The 20,960-nt window shown below is 51.0% G+C and overlaps 2 protein-coding genes across 4 annotated transcripts in view; one reads left to right on the forward strand and one right to left on the reverse strand.

The window, feature by feature from the left end:
* Positions 1-1,508: 1,508 nt before the first annotated feature.
* CXCR5 (C-X-C motif chemokine receptor 5) lies at positions 1,509-8,800 on the forward strand. Its single transcript, XM_013943492.2, has 2 exons — positions 1,509-1,547; positions 7,722-8,800. Exons 1-2 carry the CDS (start codon positions 1,509-1,511, stop codon positions 8,796-8,798), a joined length of 1,116 nt encoding a protein of 371 aa, XP_013798946.1. The 3' UTR covers positions 8,799-8,800.
* A 6,291-nt stretch (positions 8,801-15,091) lies between these two features.
* The window catches only part of BCL9L (BCL9 like), a 64,196-nt gene continuing 58,327 nt past the window's right edge, over positions 15,092-20,960 (reverse strand). For 2 of the 3 annotated variants that reach the window (XM_067310144.1, XM_067310143.1), the window contains exons 8-9: positions 19,065-19,823; positions 15,092-16,078 (exon numbers count right to left, since the gene is read on the reverse strand). In XM_067310144.1, the coding sequence (XP_067166245.1) occupies positions 16,035-16,078; positions 19,065-19,823 (803 nt within the window). In that variant the 3' untranslated portion in view covers positions 15,092-16,034. Of the gene's footprint in view, positions 16,079-18,493; positions 19,824-20,960 lie in introns of all 3 variants that reach the window. The other variant, XM_067310142.1, reaches the window with a different exon arrangement.

Below are 20,960 nucleotides of genomic sequence, written 5' to 3' on the forward strand. Positions count from 1 at the left end.
CTCCTCCGGGAGCCAGCAGCACCGTCTGCGCTAGCCTGTAAAGGAAGTCAGTGATGCAGAGTGCTCCACCCGCCGCTTCTGGCTGAGCAAAAACATCCTTCTTAACCTGTTTCCTCGACGCGGAGGCACCGGGCTTCGGTCCTCGCCCCACGGCAGCTCGGTGCCTGGGACACGTGGGGCCCGCAGAACGAGGCTCACTCTGGCACGGCGCCTCTCGGGCCTGGCCCCTGCCACAAAGTGGGGCACGCGGGGCGCAGCGCGAGCTCCCCGCGTCCTCCCGCTCCCTCGCCGCTCTTCACCCTCTCACGCCGGTGCGAGAGAGGGCGGCCACCCCGAGCACAGGCATTTCCTCAGCGGTGGGGGGAGGAAGGATGGCACCATCCTTGGGCAGGAGGTCTCCACTCACGGCTGCCTCAGGGCGATTCTCCGCCGGGCCAGGGTCACCGGTTCCCCGCTAGGAAGCATCAAGAGCAAATAAAATCAAATGGTGCTGGCCAGAGTAACTCCTCTTCCTTCGCTGATCCGAGTACCATCAGGCGCCTTTCCAGCATGGCGGCTTTGGTGCAGCTGTGCTCAGACAAGAGGAAGGCAGGCGCTGTACATGCCAAACCATTTTGTCTCCTCACAAAGATAAAGACCCCTGCCAAAAGTGGCCCGGGCCGCGACGTCACTCTGTGCTGCTCCCCTCAGCTGAGGTTTGCACACCGTGAATTTGTTGCTACAGCAGCCCTGGGATGAAACACCCATTTCCCAGAGCGGAGAAGTTATCTTTATTATGGGCAAAATTACGGGCTTTTCTTTACATCGAGCAGGTCGTTTGCTTCTGTTGTAGTGCTAGACAAGCCTCTGCTAACTAATGTTGCTCTCCAGACCTGTGGAGCAGCCGCTGAGGCAGTGCTTTCCAGTGCAGGCCACTGCAAGCCACCCTGAACGACAGTGAGGGCTGAAGCAGCGGGAGAAGGAGAAGAAAAACAGCTGCAGGTCACAGAGGTTAAAGCAGAGAGTAGGACCTAGAGCCAGAGGGCAACAGTCACACAGACCAGACTTCTGCATTTCCTCAGGCATCTTGAACATCTTGCATAACGCCAGAAAGTTGCCCAAACCTGGGGAGATTTTTGGTAAGACCGTCCCTCAGCACAGCGCTCTCCGAACCCTGCCAGGTTGTTCTGTCCTCAGGCCTCTAGGAAGGCAGTTGCCAAGAGCCCTCCATGTCTGCATGGAACAGCTAATACATGCGTTGGGGCTTCTTTGTTAGAGATCAAAGGAACCATGGATTCCTCAAACCTTACCTTAAAAATCAACTTACAACACTTTAAAACAAAGATGATCAAGCTAGATACTGATCTTCACATCAAATAGGTCACTCTATGCTTGGAGTTCATTTGCCTTGCAAATACTCTATTGTTACATGCTGGGTCCCTCCCCACTCAGTTAAATGACTGACTCCACCCCAAAAAAGAAGAACTTTTGCCGAAACTGCTGGAGGAGAGAGATCCTTCCCCGAAACCATGGGGCCTGTCAGCTACTCCTCAGAGACCTATGACTTGGTGAGTCGGACCTGGTTTTGCTCGTCTGAGCGGATAGCTGGGGGAGCGGGTAGAGCTGGGTGGGCTCAGAGACCCGACTTTCTACGTGTCCATCCTCTGCTCCGTCCTTTTAGAAGGGACGGAGCTTGAGCAATCACTCCAATGCAATTGGACCTCACATCCCTTAATTCTGGACGCAACTGATGAGGGGACTGCAAGCAACAACGCTGTGTTTGTGGCGAACCAGCGTAATGTTGTTGTGGCTAGTATGGCCTAAGGATATAAGATATTCCCCTGTAGGAAGCTGCATAATTACTGGGACCATACGTTTAAAGTGCTTTCGCGAGTGCTGAGCCTGAGCACTGTCCTCACACGGGCACCAAGACGGCAGCCCATGTCGGAAGGGCCAGAAGGCTCGCGCGGAGAGCCAGGCACTCTGTCCTGTGCTGCCAGCCCGTCCGAGAGAGCTCTTCCTCTGGACCCTGTGGAGCAAGCAGTCTTCATTCTCTGCCGCCTTGCTCTTTGCGCAGTCATTCACATCGACACGATGTGGGTGTAAAACACTCAAATTCTGAGTCGGTAGCGTTTTGTACCAATTTTCAGTGGCATAAATGACTGTGCACAGTGCAAAGCCCTGGAAATCTCATGTAGTATCTTTAAATAACAGGAATAACAAGGCAAACCACAGTGAGATCTCTCTGCGTATGAAAAGCCTTTGTACGATTACATACACTCCTACTCCCTGCTTGCTTTATCCATGAGCAGGCTGCCTTAGACCCTGCTGAAAGAGGAGTACACGGTATATTTATAAGAGAGGAACTTTGAAGAGGGGAAGATAAATTGAAAATACATCTTCTAATCAGGACTGATGACAGCATATAGCCTGTCCTGTAGTTCTCTCCCCTAAGTTTGTAAGTGAAAGACAACAGCTGTATCTTTTAGAGTATGTCATGCTATCCAAGGGGAAGTCCACAGCAGTGCTATCATTAGCCTGGCTTTCAAATGTTGCAACTCGGAGCTTATATTTTAATATAGTGTCTCTCTGCAGAAAACCTCAGTTTTTGTTTAGTTTCTGTTAAAAGAAAAAAGCTAGACTTAAGTTTTCCCAGTTTTTCTGTCCCTTCTTTTTCTCACACATGGGGGAAGAGAGAAAAGATGGGGGAGGAAAAATCCCTAAAAACATCACTTTTTCAGATTCAGCTAGTCTAAAAATCCTTTGTGAACAATTCTTGTTTCCTTTAGAGTTTTTTGCAGAAGACACTTCTCACTCACCTCCGCTGAAGTTCAGTGGCAGCACTAATGTTTGGTGAGAGGTTAAAACCAAGCTCACTTTTCATCTTCATGTTGGTTCTTTACTTCCTCTGGACTCTCCATTGGAATCTATCCTATTAACAGAAAATCAGCTGAGATTAACTGTGCTGTCCATCTGTCTTCAGTGTGTCATGGGCTAAAAACCAGGAGTTGCTCGTGGCAAAACTATGTAGTTTTTAACACGGGGAAAGTAAACAATGCTGGGATTTGTTCTTTGTGTACAATACTTCCTAGAACCTTAGGTTAGCAACTTTACCTCCACTGTAAATCATTTCAAATTATAAAAGAGACCCCACCTGAAAGAAGAAATTCAGCTAATTTGGGGGCCAAGGGTGAACAGTCATGTGCTACACTAAGCACATTTTCATATCTTTTCTCAGAACTCCTACGGTTGGGAGTTTGCGACAGGCATTTCCCATCTCCCTTTCCCAGGGGCCTCTGGTTTGTCTCCCTCTCTGAAAGAGGCTATATGGGTCATGCACAAGCAATGCCACATTTGCTTTGGCGGTGCTGTATGTTGCCCTACTTGTACTTTGTCGTTGCATCAACAGCCTGCCCTGAGAGATCTGCAGAAAAGGCCTCCTACCTGTTATATCAAAGCAGTGATATAAACCACCTCTGCGCGTGGCTCCCAGAATGTCAACAGGAAAGGATGGGTTGACCAACTGACCAAATGTGGAGCGAAAATGATCGGAACAGTTGCAATGGAAGTGCATTTATCCCAGTACTGCCCAGCAAGTACGGCAAGGGCCTAGTCTAAAATCTGATTCTCTATGGGACCAGTTATCTATGTAACATTGTGAAAATGTAACGTACCAAAAATTATAACTCCGTTTCTCTGTAGAAAAAAATCTTTGTCAGTTTAACCTTCCTCTGCTGCACATTAGGGAATCAAATTGCAGAAAGACTACTGAGATCTTCGCAACATACCATGAGGTGCTGAAGGTCAATTTTTGTTGTGGTGGGGCCAACATGACTCAAGAGCCACAAGGGCACTTGCATTTCAGTAATGTGGCATTTCAACAAGCTTTGCTTTTATACATCAGTTTCCCTTAGTTCAACAGCCAGAGACGCGAGGAGCAGAAACTCTGTCAGTAACTTGCAGCGTTCCGTGCTGATGTGGGTAACTTCAGTTTTAATTCTTTGGGAACGAAATATGCTTCTCCAGGCCCTGACATGGACTAGAAGGGAATGACTCGCATGGAAAATCCCTAGTAGTGTACAAGGTGCTTCTCTTTTACAGCCAAGTGTTTTGGTTGTTGGCAGTTGCAGGGAACTGAGAAAAGCAGCTGACATTCAGAGACCTGACTAACTCTGAAACGTGGGTTACAGGGAAAAATGGGATCCCTGGACAAAGAGCATGGAAGAATGTACTTCCCACTGTTATGGCTCCTGGCATACACTGTGCCGCTCAGTTACAGGGAAAGGCTCCGCTTTATCTTCCCCCTCACGTCTCTGGCTGCTGTTGTATAGCAGGAGACCTGTGCAAAGACTGCCTGCATGCACACGTTTCCTTTCTCCCATCCTAGATCAGATCTCTGCAGATACAGCAAGTGGCAAGCACAAGCAGCAGCCGCCATCTGCTTCCAGTCCTAGAAATGGGAATCATAGCAGAGTGCCCCAAAAGCCTTGGCTTGTCACCTTCAGTGTATCTCCTGCTGCCCTGATCCCTGCTCTTTCCATCTCAGCCTGGACTCTTGCTTTTTATAGTCTCGTATTTGTCTCCAACTAGTCTCTGTCCGCTCCCACCCACACTCATTGCTCGGAGATGCACATGAGAGGACGTCTTAGACATAGCTCGGCGCACGTTTCCCCTGCCCGAGGCGAGTAGCTTACAGTAAAAGCCCTACCTGTCATCTTATCAGCAATCAGATGGTGGCTGATAGCGGCACTAAGCCTGTGCATCTCCAGCTCTGACTACAAGGTGATGTTGAAAACCGCTCCGCAACTGAAGCCGCTTAGCGCTCTGCACACTGCCCATCACCTACAAAAGTACCTGATGCGACACCAGGCATCACTCCAGCAATCAACCCAGCAGACCCAGCCATTACGCATCTTTTCCATTTTCCCTTTATAACTTGAACCTTCCAGCCTCTCTCCAGTTAAATTACCCACTGAAGCACACATTTCCCTCAGTGTTTTCCAGCATGGTCACCCCTGAGTCCTGAGCAGATCTCCTTGCCAAACTGCAAAGATCTTTGGTTTGAGGTTTTGTGTGGTAGGGAGGGGGTGTTGAGAAGGAACTTCAAAGGCACTTGGCTGTGGGCTGACTATATCCACAATACCACAAGTACAGAACAACAGCTGTTCTTGCACACTGCCAAAGACACTTAGAAACAGGAGCCCCCGCCACACGGAGGATGCCTCTATCAAGCCAGAGGTCATGTATCTGCAGGATCACTGAGAAAGTCCCCTGGCACTGGCCTGCTTCAGATTCAAGGATCTTGCCCTGGCCAACACATCACCGCATTTCTGTGTGTATTGGTAACTCCTGACACAGTGTCTAGGTAGGTGCTAGATAGGAAATACTTTCAAGACAAGAAGAAAACAGATTGGGGGGGATTTCTAAAGGCTTTTTTCTTTAGCAGTAATCTCCAGCCTTCAGAATCACAGAATAAACTGGAAACAGAGCTATTCTTTGCGCATATGACTGTTGCTCGCCAAAGGCTGCAGTCCTGTTGTTACTTTAGAGGAAGACAACTTTATTCAGTTGCATTTGAGACACCGGGGAGGGCAGGGGGAGATTTCCTGGCCCCTGAGAGAATCGACTCTCACCCTTTCAGGAGGAGGAACTGTGGTATCGTAGCACAGCAAGAGCACCGAGAGGCACAAAGGCAGCAGCGAAGGGACCCCGGCAAGTCCAAGAGTGTCTCGGATCAAACCAAAGCCTGTCTGGCTCAGTGCGTTGTCTCTGGCAGTAGTCAAAGGCAGAGGCCTGGGGAAGAGAGCAAGAACTGGGGAGGCATATTTTATACTTTCCCCAAGGGCTTGCCTGCCCTCCCACCATCCAGTGCTCAGGGACTGCCTGAGCCAGCTGCATTTGCAGCGTATTCAATAACGCTCAGTAGACTTCTTTCCCATGAACGTGCCTGGGCACCCCTTGAAGCCATGTAAATGGTTTTAGCAAAACAAAGCAGTTAGAGATGAGCGCTGCCCCTGCAATACCACTTCTTTACCCCAGACAATCACTTGAAGAGGTGGCCAGCACATTGCCTAAGGAAGACCTTCTAACAGAGATGAAACACAGTCATCCTTTTCTAGCTAGGGACAGCACAGGACTCAAGGCTATTCGGTCATTTGGCTTACCAGCACATGGTGGGGTGGGGGGTGGGGGGGGAAAGTGACCAAAAATAAATAAAATTAGCTCTACAACTGTTTAAAGTGGGGCTAATATTTTTAGATGGGAACTTTGGCTGACGGGGGAAGGAGCAGCAGGTGCAAGCGGCTACAGCTGGCAGTGAAAGGTATGAAAGCAGCAAGCAGAGACTTCCGCTGTGGTTGATGCTGTAGTCTCAGTGCTGGTCTCCAGAGAGGGTGTGGGTGGGGGAGCTCAGAGTAACTGCTGCGGAGCTCTTCCCGTTTTGTCAGTAATCTCTGAGCTTGCCACGAGCCTCCTGTGCTGCTCTTTTTTTCTGCTTGGCTATATCTGAGCCCTCTGCTTTTGTTGGCACTCAGCTTCTGCAAAGCGCCTGAGGTCAGCCAGAGTGTGCCCGCCGTTTGGGGGTGGTCTCCCCTTGTGTGACTGCCAGCTTGCTAACACGCAGGACTCGCATTTCATCTCAGCTCTGAATACAGGCCATTCACCTGGCCGGGAGTTACCCCAGGCCCAGTGCAAATCACATCTGTAAGCAGCTATATCACACTTTTTTTGCTGGGTATCAACCCAGGGTCTGAGTGGCTGTTTTCAGATTCCCTTTCCTGCACTGTTTGTAATCGGTGCAGAACCACGGGGCTTACCAAGAGAACGGATTTCTCTCTCCAGCATCCATCTGCTCCATCTATGGCACTGAAGTGCCTCAGAGGCGCTGCCCCAAGTTGTGCTCGAACACCTGCCCCAGAACTTTCTCTGAGCACGTGGAAAGCAATTCTCAGCATGCCTGCGCATGTGCTGCTGCTGTCCCCAGCTAGGCTTGCTCTGTGGGACTGTGGGTGCTGCCTCAGGCAACTCTGAGGTCCCCAAGGTTACCGCTCTGAGCAGGGCTCTGTTCAGAGTGCAGCTGTGGTCAGAAGCAAACGGGGTGATGAGTGCAAAGGAGTAAGCGAGGCAGTACGTTGAGGGCAGCCCAGCATGCTTCTCTTAGTACTGCTCAGCCTATCTCAGAAAGCAACTACAGGGGTCAGAGAAGGGCAGGAAGAGGGAGCATCGGAAAGAGACAGAAAGGAATGGGATCGGAGTACCTGAGTCAGGTATGCACAGTCTGTGTCACAAATGGGGGGAAGAGTCAGGGAGGCTGAAAAAAGGAGAGTTCTGTACTGTGCAGCAAGGCAACTGCCACCAGAAGCCAGCTCAGCAAGAAGCAAAAGATGAACTGGTTTTCTATCTGGCTACCAGAACATCCCAAAATATGTTAGCTAAGAATTACAAGCTAAGCAACAGTGGATAGAAGCAGCCCCACTTTTAGAAATTAGGATGACCCTCTCCACACACTACTGCATTTCATGAGATTGGGCACCAGAGGGGCCTCCCAGGTCATCACACTGAGGACAGGCACCACCTCCTCCTGCCAACAGGCAAGTGCTGCCTGTTGCCAGAGCCAGGCTGCAGGAGCAGGGAATGCTCTGCTCCAGGCCTGCCTGCCAGTCCTGTCAGGTGCAGTCAACAGACTGGACTTTTTCTGTGCAGAAACTCCCCTCTTGTAACCAGACTCGCTCTCTGTTCCCCAGAGCCAGGTGGAGCTAAGTGGTTACTATGAAGCTGAGAACACCACCCCTTCTTTGGACGGCTACTTCTGCTTCAACCCAGCCTCATCTGTGGTTGGCAACCAGAGAGATCCTTTCAGAAAGATCTTCATGCCTCTCATCTATCTGCTGATGTTTGTGTTGGGGACTGTGGGCAATGCCCTGGTCCTAGTCATACTAGAGAGGTTCAAGCGGTCTCGCACTACCACTGAAAATTTCCTCTTCCACCTCACCCTGGCCAACCTGGCACTGTTGCTTACCTTCCCCTTCAGCGTGGTGGAGAGCTTGGCTGGGTGGGTGTTTGGGACTTTCCTCTGCAAGATCCTTAGTGCCGTCCACAAGATCAACTTCTATTGCAGTAGCATGCTGCTGGGATGCATCGGGGTGGACCGCTACCTGGCCATCGTGTATGCAATCCACACCTACCGGAAACGCAGAGTTCGCTCCATTCACCTCACCTGCATGGGCGTCTGGCTCTGCTCCCTGCTCTTGACGTTACCTGATCTCATCTTCATGGAAGTCTGGACAGATGAGAGCAACCGCAGCATTTGCTATTTTCCAGAGGTTGGGATTCATGGCAACAACGTGTGGCTAGCGACCCGCTTCCTGTACCACACAGTGGGCTTCTTTGTGCCCCTGCTGGTCATGTGTTACTGCTACATGGCCATTGTGAGGACTCTGTGTCAGTCCCAGCGCCTGCAGAGGCAAAAAGCTGTCAGAGTAGCCATTCTGGTGACAGGTGTGTTCCTGCTCTGCTGGAGCCCATACCACATAGTCATCTTTCTGAACACACTTACCAAGCTGGAAGCCTTCAGCAAGAACTGCCTCCTGGAAGACCAGTTGGACACAGCCATCATGGTGACAGAGGCCATTGGCTTCACACACTGCTGCCTTAACCCCATCCTCTACGCCTTCATCGGAGTCAAGTTCCGTAACGACTTCTTCCGGATCCTGCAGGAGCTCGGCTGCATAAGCCAGGAGACCCTGCAGGAGATTCTGGAGGTGACAAGGAAGGGCAGCGGGATTGAGTCTGACAATACCACCTCTATCTCCACTTTCTAACTGAGAAAGAAGGGCTGGGTGTGGGATGGAAATGGCCTGGGTCATGCCTTCCCAGTGGCACACGGGCTGTGGTCTCAGCCCTAAGTTTCACAAGTTTCACCACTTTCTTTGCTCCCCAGGAAACTGAGGTTTAATAGCCACTTAACACCAGACTTCTGCCAGACACTCTTTCTGGTTCATCTGGTTCAAGCGCATAGAGCAATCTGCCTGGCAGCTCTTGGCAAATGCTGGCTCTGTCTGACGGTCACTCTGGTAGGGCTGGATGAACCCAGGCAGGTCAAACCTAATCCTGCCACCTTTCCCTCAAAGAACTGACTGCAGGAGTCCTGTGCACGGAGCCAGACACAGGCCTGGGCCATGAGGGAGCAGTAAAAAGGAGCAGCCAGGTAAAGGTGGAGTTGTGTCAGTGAGTGAGGACTGAAGACAAAGGCAAGGCAGGTCCCCATTTCATCTGTTCAGGTCATTAGACACGTGCACAAAGGAAGCAGCATGGCTCACTTACCACAGGCAGCTAGAACTAGGGATGCAAGTAGGACCAGAGGGGGACATAGAGCTAATTCCAGTAGTATGGGCACATGGTGCTGGACAGTCTCTGGCTGGAAAATTGCTCCTCCTGTTGCATGATGTCCCCCTGCCCAGCCCTGCCGCACAACAGTCCCCAGCTGTGGCACATCGATCTTCCCAACATGGCTCATGTCAGGAGGCCCTGCCACCGACTCAAAGATTTGACTGCCACAGATTCCTCTCCTGACATCAGCCACGTCTTGTCCTGCTCTCTTTCTCTGTTTTACTGCTGTTAATAGCTCCAGTGAGTGGACTTGCTGAAGCAAATGCCTGATTATGCAGATGTTTTCTTTTAACTGTCTGAACAGATGGCTTCAGTCTTGTGACTGAGCACAGAGAAGATGCACCATCTATCTTTGTGAGGCTGAAGGCGTAACATTTCTTTTGCAGCAGGTCGAACAACTCTTGCGGGTTCTGAGAGCAAGGAGTGCCGTTACCCCAGAGAAAGGCAGAATGCAGAAGGAAAAGAGCTAATCTGCATCATTTCTGTTTGTTTTTCGCAGGCAGAGAGGGAATGTAACATTTTGCTTTGCTTTGCACTGTGCTTTCAGATACTCTTGCTCTACCTGCAACTATAAGGCTTTTAGAAGTTTGATGCATTCAGGTTTACACAGAACAAACCTGATCTGAGCCAAGAGCTGATCTTGCCCTGAACCATGGGTATTGTAGCTGCCCAGATCAGGGCTTCTTGATAAGAGTTTGCTCCAAAGCAAGAGTGGCAGTTTTACGCCATCATAAATTTTCCCACTGCAAGCTGGCATACCGGGCAACCCTAACAGTCTTGTTTAGCCTGCTGCTTCCTATTAGGTGTTGTCACAGCAGTGTGTATACAGTGTTACTTCCTTACATTTTCTTGTTAGCTAAACATTGGCCCAAACTGCGTTATAAGTACAAACCTTCACACTAGCGTGAACCTAACCACAAGCACACTTTAAAAGCAGCTCTACAAGTCACCTCACCTTTTAGGCAAAGTCAGAAGAGTATTAATTCTACTGCTGCAGCAAGAATTTTGTGCTAAAATCACTTCTGTAGCTCAACCTACTAACAAAATGCTCACTTACAGTCTAACTTTGCCAAATCCAAGGGCCCTCTAAAAAGACTAATTGTTATGTAAGGAGTCACATTTGACCTGTTCAGCTCAGGTGGAGATCTGAGTAAGTTGCTTACAAATTCTGATGTGGGGAGAAAACTCTCCAAATTTAAGGGTTTTATACAAACCAGGAACAGTTCTCCATTTCCTGCAGCGCTGCATCTTCAATGCTGAAACCTTCGGGTAATGGTGGCTGTGGTTGTCCAAGCACACATGCACAGCAGAGGAAGAAAAGCTCTTTGAAGTCGGTCCTTTCTAGCTCCACGTTCGTACTGGTCAATGAAGCAACCACAGATGTATCGTAAGCACCTCAGTCACCCCCCCAGTTCAGACGGGAATTATGTCCACACACAAATGTTACTGAAAAAATGAACAATCAGATTGTAAATTCTTACAGTGTCCATGAAGTAAGAGGGAAACCCGCACGCAAAATATGAGTGAAGGGGTCATGCATCTATTTTTCCTGTAGTTCTTAGTACTGGCATCCTGGTAAGCTTTTAAGTGATCTATAATAAACAGTTAAATAAAGTATTTTCTCTTCTTCCTATGTATCATGGTCGTAAGCAGTTGGCTGCAGTTGTCAGTGTCACTTTTGAAAGGGAAATGCATCAGAGAACACTAAGTAGGTTGATCACGCCTTTCTGAGAAGTGTGCCCATTTGCGCCCAGAGACCACAGACCTTGTATGTCTACATGAAAGACTCCCTCAGATTTCTGTTCATCAGTGCTGCAGAAGGCTACGTTAGGTTAGGAGACAGTCAAGACCAGCATTTAGCTCTCTGTTTTAAAGAGACTCTTCCACTAACTGCAGTGCTTCCTACCACAGTTTTACAGCATCTACTAACAGTAGTGAAAACCTACCCTTGAACTAGTGTTTGGATTTGCCAGCCTGTGGCAAGGCTTGGCTCAGAGCCAGGCAGATCCTTTAGTGGAAGAGCGGACAGTTGCTCCTCCTGCAGCAAACTGCATAGCAGCTCAGGAGTGTATGGGAACCTGCGGCAGCACCAAGCCTCCCTTACGGTTACAGGAGAAGTGGGCACGCAGTAAAAGGCCCACATCCATGGCGCTCTCATTAAGGACCTTGAGACGAGACAATGTCTTAATTCTCATTAACAAACTCTTCTCTCTGTCCTGGACTGGGCCTTAAGGACTGCAGCCAGTCTGCTGCACGGAGACAACAAGAAAGCAAGGGGAACTCTCCTTTCACTGCACAGGAAACAGCTTCCCACTCAGCAAAACCCTCTGCATCTCCCCAAGGCTTTAATCATGTCACATGCCTTGGCCCAGGCTAGGCTCTCCCACCAGGCAGTCGTGCTGCCACACTCGCCCGCCTGAGTTGCCGCAGCCCTTAGACAGACGGCCTGGCTCCCTCGCGGAGCTTTCGGCAGCCTCCAAACCCCATCCCAGCATGACAGAGTGAGACAGGAAGGCTCTGCTCCCTGCCGGAAGGGGCAATGAGCACCGAGACAGGAGCTCTGGTACAGCCCCTGCAGGGAGTGGGGAGGTGGCGGGGGTTCACGTCACTGCGGTCCACAGTTTACACCCACGGGACCCCAGGCCTGGGCGATGCTCTGCAAACGGGGCTGGAGCAGACAGTCCAGAGAAAGCCCTGAGCCCACTGAAGGCTACCCCGAGGAAGGGGTCCCAGAACGCCTCCCACGACAACATGATGCTCCGTATGTTTCCTGCGGCACAACTGAGACTCTCAAGAGAAATAACTGGAGCGTTTCAGCAGAGCATCCTGCTACACACTGTCATCACGTGGCCCTGGCAGGCAGTGAAGCATGCATGAACAAGTGCAAGCCAGGGAACGCATGAATGAACGTGTGCCTGGGAGTGCTGCGTAGAAGGGGCTCTCCCCGCGCCCTCCCACATCTTCTGACAGCTCTAACATCCCCTCTACTGTGACTCAAACACGGTTTCATTTTCCTCATCAAGAAAAAGGGCCATTTCCTCACCCCAGGCTCCCAGAACCAAACAATCACTCAAGCACTTCAGTGTCTGTACTACTGACTGCCATATCTTCCTTATTTTGAGCATAGATGGCTCTGGGCATACTTTACTGCCACTGCCAGGGCCCATGTTTTCAGGTCTCGGGCAGCATGCAGGATAGGGCAAGTCCTGCAGGAAGCTGTGGCAGGACTTGTGAAATACAGCTCACATTTCACTCGAGACAGCTCCCACAGCCTTCTGTCACTAAAAAGTCCCCACATAACCCCAGTTCACCAGTTACCTGGAAACAATGTGAAGCTTGCTCCAGTTGCAAACAAAATCTTCCTACAGCTACAGCAAACAAAACCCTACATCTGCATCCGAGGGAGGCCAAGGGACAAAACAAGGGGCTGGGGGGCGGCTGAGCCCCAGGGCTCCAGCACAGCATGTGGAGCAATATCACCACTACAGCAAGGTGCAGCAGCTGACAAGCAGACAGCTCATTTCCCAACCTCCTCAACACCTGAGCAGGCACCGTATTTCCCTGGCCTCCAGCTGCTGACAGGCCTATCCGCATAGCAGAGCTGCACGAGCCTGGCTAGGTTTGTCAGACTCAAATTAGTCAGCGCAGCACCAAGCCACAAGCTCTGGTTTTGAGTCAAGAGAGCTTCAGAGGTCAGCGCCTTACGCGCTTCAGCGTACGCCCAGAAGAGGTTACGAGCAGCCCTGCGAGCACCCTGCCGGGGTGTGCCTCTGCACTGACTCAAAGGCAGAGCAGCACCTACAGACCCGGCTTTATTTCCTGCCATCTGGCACAATCGAATCCCTTGAGAAGCCTGGCCTGGAGCAACTTGTACTCAGTTCAGTTTGTCTCCTGGGGTTATAGACCAGTTACCCTTACCTTCTTGTCTATTCTGACTTCCCGTTTACTTCTCAAACGGCCTGTGAGAGGGGTACAACCAAAAGCCCCATATGTCTGCTGGGCCACACGCCACTGAAGCTGCCTTGCTCCTGCTAGGCACCTGCCACCCTCGCCCCTCCGGTGCAGTGCAGCTGTGGCCTGCTGAGGACTCGCCTGGGGAGTGCCTCTGTGGAGACGCACTTCCCATTCCTTAGGGAATTTATCCATGGGATCTCATCTCTGCTACTGGTGCTGCCAGCCCCTGGTGTGCAGCTTCCCACAGCACCTTGTGAGCACTGATTGGACCCATCCTCTCCAGCAGGTGCTGTGCCACAGGAGAGCCATGCCCCATCCAGGCTGGGCAGGGTCCCAAGCTCTGCGCCCTCACTGCAGCCTGGAGAAGAGCTCGGCACTACTCCAGTTCTGCACGCAGGCAGGGAGCGAGACCCCTTTGCTGTCCCTCACAGCAGGTCCCGTGAGCCCTCGGCACCAGTTCTCTCACCCAGCTGGAGTCATGGGGTGCTCTACAAGCATGCAGCGGCTAGGGAGCTCGCAAGCTTTGTCAGGTCCCAAAACGCCTCAGAGCAACGAGGAACTGCGTGGCTCCAGACACCAGCAGGCAGCTTTGGCAGCATGTCCCTACCTCTGTCGTCTCCCTGCTCCGCAGTCCTTTCAGGGCCTCTCTGCATCCAGTGGGGCTGCTCTGGGTGCAGCCACCCCTGCCCGGCCTTCCCTCCCCACACGGCCTCGCGCATTCCCCTGCACTTACCTGAGAGGACTGTCCTGTCCTGCCTCTTGTGAAGGGCTGTGGTGGGAGGGGGTCCCTGGTCTGAGCTCAGCTCTCACTGCCCGCAAGGGCCGATCGCTCCCTGCTAGGACATAGCCTCATGGCAGTCACGTGCGGGTCCTCACAAAGCGCAGACATCCCAGTTCCCCCGAGGAGCCCGCAGCATCTCGTGAAGAGCAGGAACATTCCTTCAGATGGAGGCACATAGTAACTGCTTGAAAGTTGCACCAGATGTGACCGTCAGCACTGGGAGCAGCATTCGCACCTCAGCCAGACAGCTGGGCCCATCTCCCTCACCTGTCCCCGCTGGAGGGCTTGCAGCTCTCTTGTGGAGTACAAGTGGCTAGGAGCCAGTGTGCTCAGGAACAACTGGAGAGACAGGATTTACAGTGAGGAGGAAGGGACCAGCAGCAGGCAGGAGGGGAAAGCAGGCTGTTTCTCTCATGGCTGCTATTTGTTTGCAGCCGGTTAAAGAAGGTGAACCACTTCAAGCCACCGAAGTCAGAGAAGGCACTGGTGCAGCAGAGCGCAGGAAGGCACAGCCAGCACAGCTTGGACTTGCTATCCAAGCTTCTGAGTGCAATGCAATAACGGTCCGCTCAGAGCTGCATGGCAGGTCTTGTTTGATCCTGAAGGAGCCAGCACACAAACAGCTGGAGAGATACAAATCATCCACCCTTCACAGACCACAGGTGGCACTAAACAGTAAATGCTGCTAAGAACAGTCACTGCCCTGAATTTCACAGGAAGGAAACTTCAGCTGCAATAAAATCTCAGCCTGATGCACGTCAGAATAACTTAGGCACAGACAACTTCTTTCTCCTTCCAAAGAGGCCTTCACCTCTCAAACACAACAGCTAACTGACAGAGAGGTATTTGTGTTGCAGCCAGCTGAGCTCTTCCAATCAGCGCCAGCCTGCTGCAGGTGAGATGACATGAGCTCTCAGAGAGATCAGGCTGAGCACACCTGCTTGTGACCCTGGAGAAAATCACACAGACCACTGAAGACAGGCACAGGGATCAGGTTTTGAAGTTTGTCTTTTTAATAAAAAGGCACCTATAAAACAGGTCAATACATTACAGGCAGCACAGATACCCAAAAACAAGCCTAAAAATTGTTTCAAATAAAAACCAATAAGATGTCTTCACATATTGTATTTATATATTTATATTTATATATATATTTATATAATGGTACAAAATGACTGGGGAAGTTTCTCCATGGGATGACAGAGAACGGGTCAGTCACCATTACCTCAATGTGAAAGCTAATTCCGGGTGTGTGATCATTTGACGTTTGGAAAGATGCAGTTTCCCAATGTTTACTTTTTTTTGGAGCAGGAAAAACACTGTGAAGTCATGGCTAAAACATGGGCAAACCTTTTTACTGTGATTAGGCGGAGTCAGTACACAGAACTCAAGCTTAGAAGCCGAGCAATAAACTACAAGACACGAGACTAGACACAGCTCACGGCAGTGGGCAACTGGCCGATGGCAAACCCTCTGCCCAGGTCTAACAAGGGTTGGCTGTTATGCAGCTTCAAGAGAAGCTCCTGCCATATTGCTGTTAATAGACACAGTTGGGAGTGGTGCCCAGGGCAGAGGGATGTCACTCGGCACTTCCTTTCCCTGTTGTTCAGCCATCACAGAATTAGGGGCAGGGCTGGCTCCAGGGCAGTGGGATTTTGCTCAAGAGCCCTATCTGCTGCTCTGAAATAATGTCAGGATTTCCCTTTTGTATCCAGGGCTGCTGAGTTAAAAGGCTCAGCTGCTTCTTACTCACTTATCACTGAAGGATAGGTCCTCCTCCTCCCATCAGGCAGAAATAGCAGCACACTGCCCTGACCCTGTGAGTGAGCAGCACCGACCTCCCTAACACTGCACAGAGGTGTATGGAGCCTGCAGGCTCTGGCTGACACAGGGCTGCTGCCTGAATGAAGATGGGAAGCCCCAGGCAAAGTTCTCAGTTGGGCTGGGTGAAGGGGACAACAACTGGACAGCAGCTGTCTACAGACAAACAAAAAAACATTTTTTTTAATAGAAAATATTATGGCTTAAAATTAATCGAGTCTAGCTGGTGGGTGATGGACAAGGTTGGGGGCTGGCACTGGTATTTTGACGTTTACAAGAAAATACCTGCAGCCAACATCCCAAAGTGCAGCCAAGAGAAGCCAGGGCCTTTCAAGCAAGTCAGGCTTAGAAAAGGCTACATTTGCTCAAGCCAGCTCCTCCCACATGAAGCACATGCTCTGAAAGGATGGAGAATACATTGTCAGGTCCAAAGCAGACTTATTTAGCCTGGGCTGAAGATTATTCCTCTTTTCCCTAATTGCCAAGGCAGGGGACAAGCTCTTCCCAGGGTTGTTCCTATTTTGCCACCTTTGACAGTCACACCCTAAGCAACCAAACCACACAAAGCAGGAGACCAGAGTGACATCCCTTCTCAGATCTGGACCCATGCTTCCCACACATTAAGGCTCTCTACAAAATGCCCCGACACTTCAAGATATTCCTCATTAGAATTTGTGGCTCCATCTTGCTACAAATCTGATTCACATAGCCACGGGGATGACACGTCAGCACGCACTGACCTTTTCTAACAGTTTGCAACATGATGAAAAGCTTTGCCTTTCCCTCACTACTTTGCTATGTCCCTGTATGAAAGCCCTCTCCTCCATGCGGTAGCAAGTAGGGAAAGGTGAGTTCTGCTACAAGAGAGGTAGTATGCTAAATCCGGCTTTGCAGAGATAATCCTCCAACTGGTGTTCATCTGGCAATCAAATGCCTTGTTCACAGTGGGATGCCCATAGGGTACACCATGCTGGAATGCGGTCCCTGCTGAAATCCAGAGATGCTGTGCATGCAGGAGTGAGTGTGTGTGTAACTCCTCAGTCCCTTCAACGAATAAACACAGGAAAAAACCATCAGTGCTGTGTGCAGGAAGACCTTACAGAATGGCGGATGCCATCCCTGGGGTGGAGCACATCCAGAAAAGCCCGAGGTGTTCAGATGGCCTACTTCCGCCAGCCTAGGAACAGGGGCTGAAATGCAACCTTGGCCTCTTCTATCAGTAACACAGAACAGCCCGTGGAGAAGGTGGCTCATGACTTTCAGCACCACACAACCGACACTGTACAAAACAACTCTTATACTGAGATGTAGTATAGCACACAGGGACAAGCCATCTTCAACAACTGGACCTTTATAGTACAGGGCAGGGCTGCTTCAGGTAGCTCAGGGCAAACTGTAAAGACTGCCTGTGAAGCCCTGGCAGACTACTGGAAGGGGAGTATGCCATCCTTGTCTGACAAAACACCTGGCTTTTCTGACGACCAAGTTCCTGCTTTGCTGCCGCAAGGTGACTGCATCCCGCTGGCAAGCTACATGGCTCATGAGCACGCACAGCACGTAAGGAGGATGGACAAGGGTGAGGAAGACGTGGCAGACGATTCAGTGGCAGTAGTAGGGACATGGTGTGGTTGCCTAGGGTGATGGAAGGGAAAAGGATTGGCCTGCAGAAGAGCTGGGTTCCCAACTAGCTTCTCCTATCTCAGAGCCCATCTGTCCCTACACACTACACCCCCTGCCCACAGGACACACAGCATGAGGGAAAAGAAGGGGACTACAGAAGAGCCAGCTCATTGAGACCTCCAGTTGTTGTTACTGGCAGAGACCAGATGCTCAGCATTTCTCTAGCCGAATGGCTGTCATCCTTTCACAGCCACAGCAGCTTCGCCATGGAGCACTGACAGTTGTATCCCGAGAAACTACTGTCTCTGCCCTGCCAAATCAGCATTACTGCAGTGATATTTCATTGGGGCCACAGCTCTGACCTTCCTGATGGTCCTTAGTGGCTGGGTGGGTTCTTGTACTCAGCACAGCCTCCACAGGAGCCCAAGATCTGTGTGAAACTATGCACCCTGCACACACAGACTGTTTGGATGCATGAATGACACAGGTTTGACAAGGAATTGCTCTATAATGGAATCTCTCAATGCCCTGTACACCTTGGGGGATCCTCCTGCCTCCTCCAAGGAGTTTTGAACCCTTGTACATTGTCTTCTTTAGCTTATTTTTTGTTTTTGTCTTTTTAAAACATGTTTTGAGGCTTCTATTAAAACACAGAAATACAGAACAATTAAAAACCAGCACAAGTTTTGCCTTTCCCAGCGACCTATTTACAGCTAGTTCCAAAAACCTTCTTGCACATTTTGGTTGCTTAAAAAAAAAAAAAGAGAGAAAGAGAGAGAGAAAAGGGAAAGAAAAACACTTGAAGGAGGGGGAAAAAAATGAAAACTTTACAAACTGCCACAGGGTCTGGAAGTCCCTGGTCACCACTCAGGTTTCAAAATTAACAGCCTCACTCCCCGTCCCTCCACCCCCTTCCCCCAAAAAAAGAAAGGAAAAAGAAACCCAATTCACATCAAGTTTACTGCACATCTGGTTTTCTGTATAGAGGCAAATCCGATATGAAAAACATCCTACTTGGCATCCTCCACTGGCATTGGCCCCCAACCCTCCCCCAAAGAAAGGTTTAAAAAAGTTTGTACAATCAGACCCTGCCCCTCCCCATCCCTGTGTGCCAGACATGGTTAGAAAGGCAGGTTTGCCATGTTCCCAGGCCCAGGGATGTAACTCATTTGGCTGTCCAGGGAGACACTCCTCTGCCTCATCTGGTGCGTGACCATTAGGTTCTGCTGAGGCGGGGGCCCCATGAGAGAGCCCTGAGGTGACATCATGTGTCCTGTCTGGGCATACATCTCCCCTGACACAGACATGCTCCTCTGCTTAGCCTGCATCAGCATGAAATTCTGCTGGGCCATCAGACTCTGCTGTGGAGACATCATGCCCTGGTGCATGCTGTTGCCCATCATGCCTTGCTGGGGCGGTATGCCTGTCCTGCCCAGCATGGGCACTTGTCCAGGATGGCACATGGGCATGCTGAGTCCCCTCTGCACACCCTGCTGTCCTGGAAGGCTAGGGGCATTCATACCTGGCCGCACAGGGGGCTGATCAGCCATCATGTTCTGCAGGTTCATGAGATGGAGGTTGGAAGGCTGAGATTTGGGTGCTTGGCTGTCACTCTTGGGGAAATACTGCAAGGTGCTGCTTGGCTTCTCTGACGGGATGATCCTGGACAAGTCAAACTCAGGGATACCTGTGGGTGTGGGTCGAATGACCTCACTGAGCTCAGGGTCATTCAGCACGGAGGCCACCCCAGGAAGCACAGGGGGATAGGGCTCTCCAATCCGAGGAGGGATGTTCTTGCCCATCATGTGCTGCTGAGGTGGCATCTGGCCGGGCTGCTGGGAGGGAAGGTCCTCAGGTGGCAAGGGCATTCCTGGCGGGTAATGCTGCTGCATTCCAGGGCCACCTCCCCCTCCTGGGGCCATGGGCATACCTCCTGCTGGAGACTGCATGGCATTGTGGGGCTGCTGCATGCGGGGGAACACAAGCTGGTTGGAAGGAATCATCTGTGAACTGTTCGGCACGGGGCCACACTGCTGGTTCAATGAGTCCTGGGGCCCTGGGGGCAGCATCATGGGGTTCTGGGGGGGTACGCCCGCCCCTGGTGCACTAGGGTGCATAGGAATGTTGGAGCCCAGTGGGTTCGGGGACGACATCATGGAGGTGGGGGGTGGTTCATGGGAGAGAGGTTGCTGACCAGGCAGGTTCATTCCCATGGGGCTCTGAGAGGATCCAGGCCCCACCGAGTTTAAGTGCAGTTGATTCGGCTGATTCCCTGTCACACCTAATGAGAGGAAAAAGAGAGAAGAATTAACTGTCTGCCCACACACCTCTCAAGGCTGCAAAGTCCACACCCCGCAAAGCCTGTCGAGCATTTCTGCTCAAAAAGCCCTGAGCTCAAAGTGAGATTCACAGCAAGGGGTTGCCAGAAGGGTTTGCAAAGCACCAAGATTAGAGAGAAATGCCCCAAACTCCTGCTCCCTGAGTGTGTGAACAGCAGCGAGCTGTTCCAGCTTCATCCGCTCCCAGGCTGTCAAACAGGACTGCCTGCCCTTGCCGCAGAGAGATGGTTAGGACGTCAAGGCCTGACTGGGAGCAGCACGGTTGCAGGGATGTTACCCAAACAGACAGGTGAGATAGACGTGGAATTGTAGTTCTTATAGCCCACTAATTTTACAGTCCCAGCTGGTTCTGCATGCCCGGACAGCCCTACAGGGAGACAAGAGGATCTCTGCAGGGTGCTTAGCCACCCTGAAGGCACAGAGGAGTGATCCTTCACCACTGCCTGAGCACACGGTTAGCAATCCAGCAAGCTCCCTGTGACCACACGCCCTCGGGTGGCAAGGAGGAGAAAGACAAAAGAGTCTGCAGGCCAACACAAGCGTTATCTGGGAGGGAGGAATGTGCTCATCAATACAGCAGAGTGATCAGCCTTTGCAGAGAGGTTCAGTTTAAGAGAGAGCAAGCGCATTTGCATGTCTGGGGTCAAACAAACTGAGTATTTAGGAGCAAAAGAGTCAAAAAGCTGATTTTTCATTTTGAAAACCACCAGAAGTGTTTATCAGACAGCTTAAAACCCTCAAATCAAGTGGCACAGTCTGCTGGAATTCCCCTTCCCCTTTAGGCCGGTCACTAAATGATAAAAGACAATCATTTGCCTAGCTGTCCTCATTAGCACCACCAGCTAGCGAAGCAGATCTGGCTGTTGCATACTGAAATCAGAACTGAGGAGGATTCACACTATGCTATGACACAGCTTTGCCTGTGCAGGCACCTGGGCTCTACTCAGAACCATCAGACTTTCAAACCTTGCTCAGTGTCCCTGTCCCCCTGGGCCATGTCCTCCAGAAGAAAACAGGGATTCCAAGCAATAGGCATCTGCCTGGAAGTCCTGGGACACCTCCAAGAGCAAAGACAATCC

This window comes from Apteryx mantelli, chromosome 23, assembly GCF_036417845.1.
Source record: "Apteryx mantelli isolate bAptMan1 chromosome 23, bAptMan1.hap1, whole genome shotgun sequence".
Classification (NCBI taxonomy): domain Eukaryota; kingdom Metazoa; phylum Chordata; class Aves; order Apterygiformes; family Apterygidae; genus Apteryx; species Apteryx mantelli.

Bases quoted from the DNA above. Each gene is read 5' to 3' on its own strand.
- CXCR5 (XM_013943492.2), top strand. From the start codon at position 1,509: ATGGGGCCTGTCAGCTACTCCTCAGAGACCTATGACTTG. The intron at 1,548-7,721 runs GTGAGTCGGACC...TCTGTTCCCCAG, and splicing joins CCTCAGAGACCTATGACTTG to AGCCAGGTGGAGCTAAGTGG.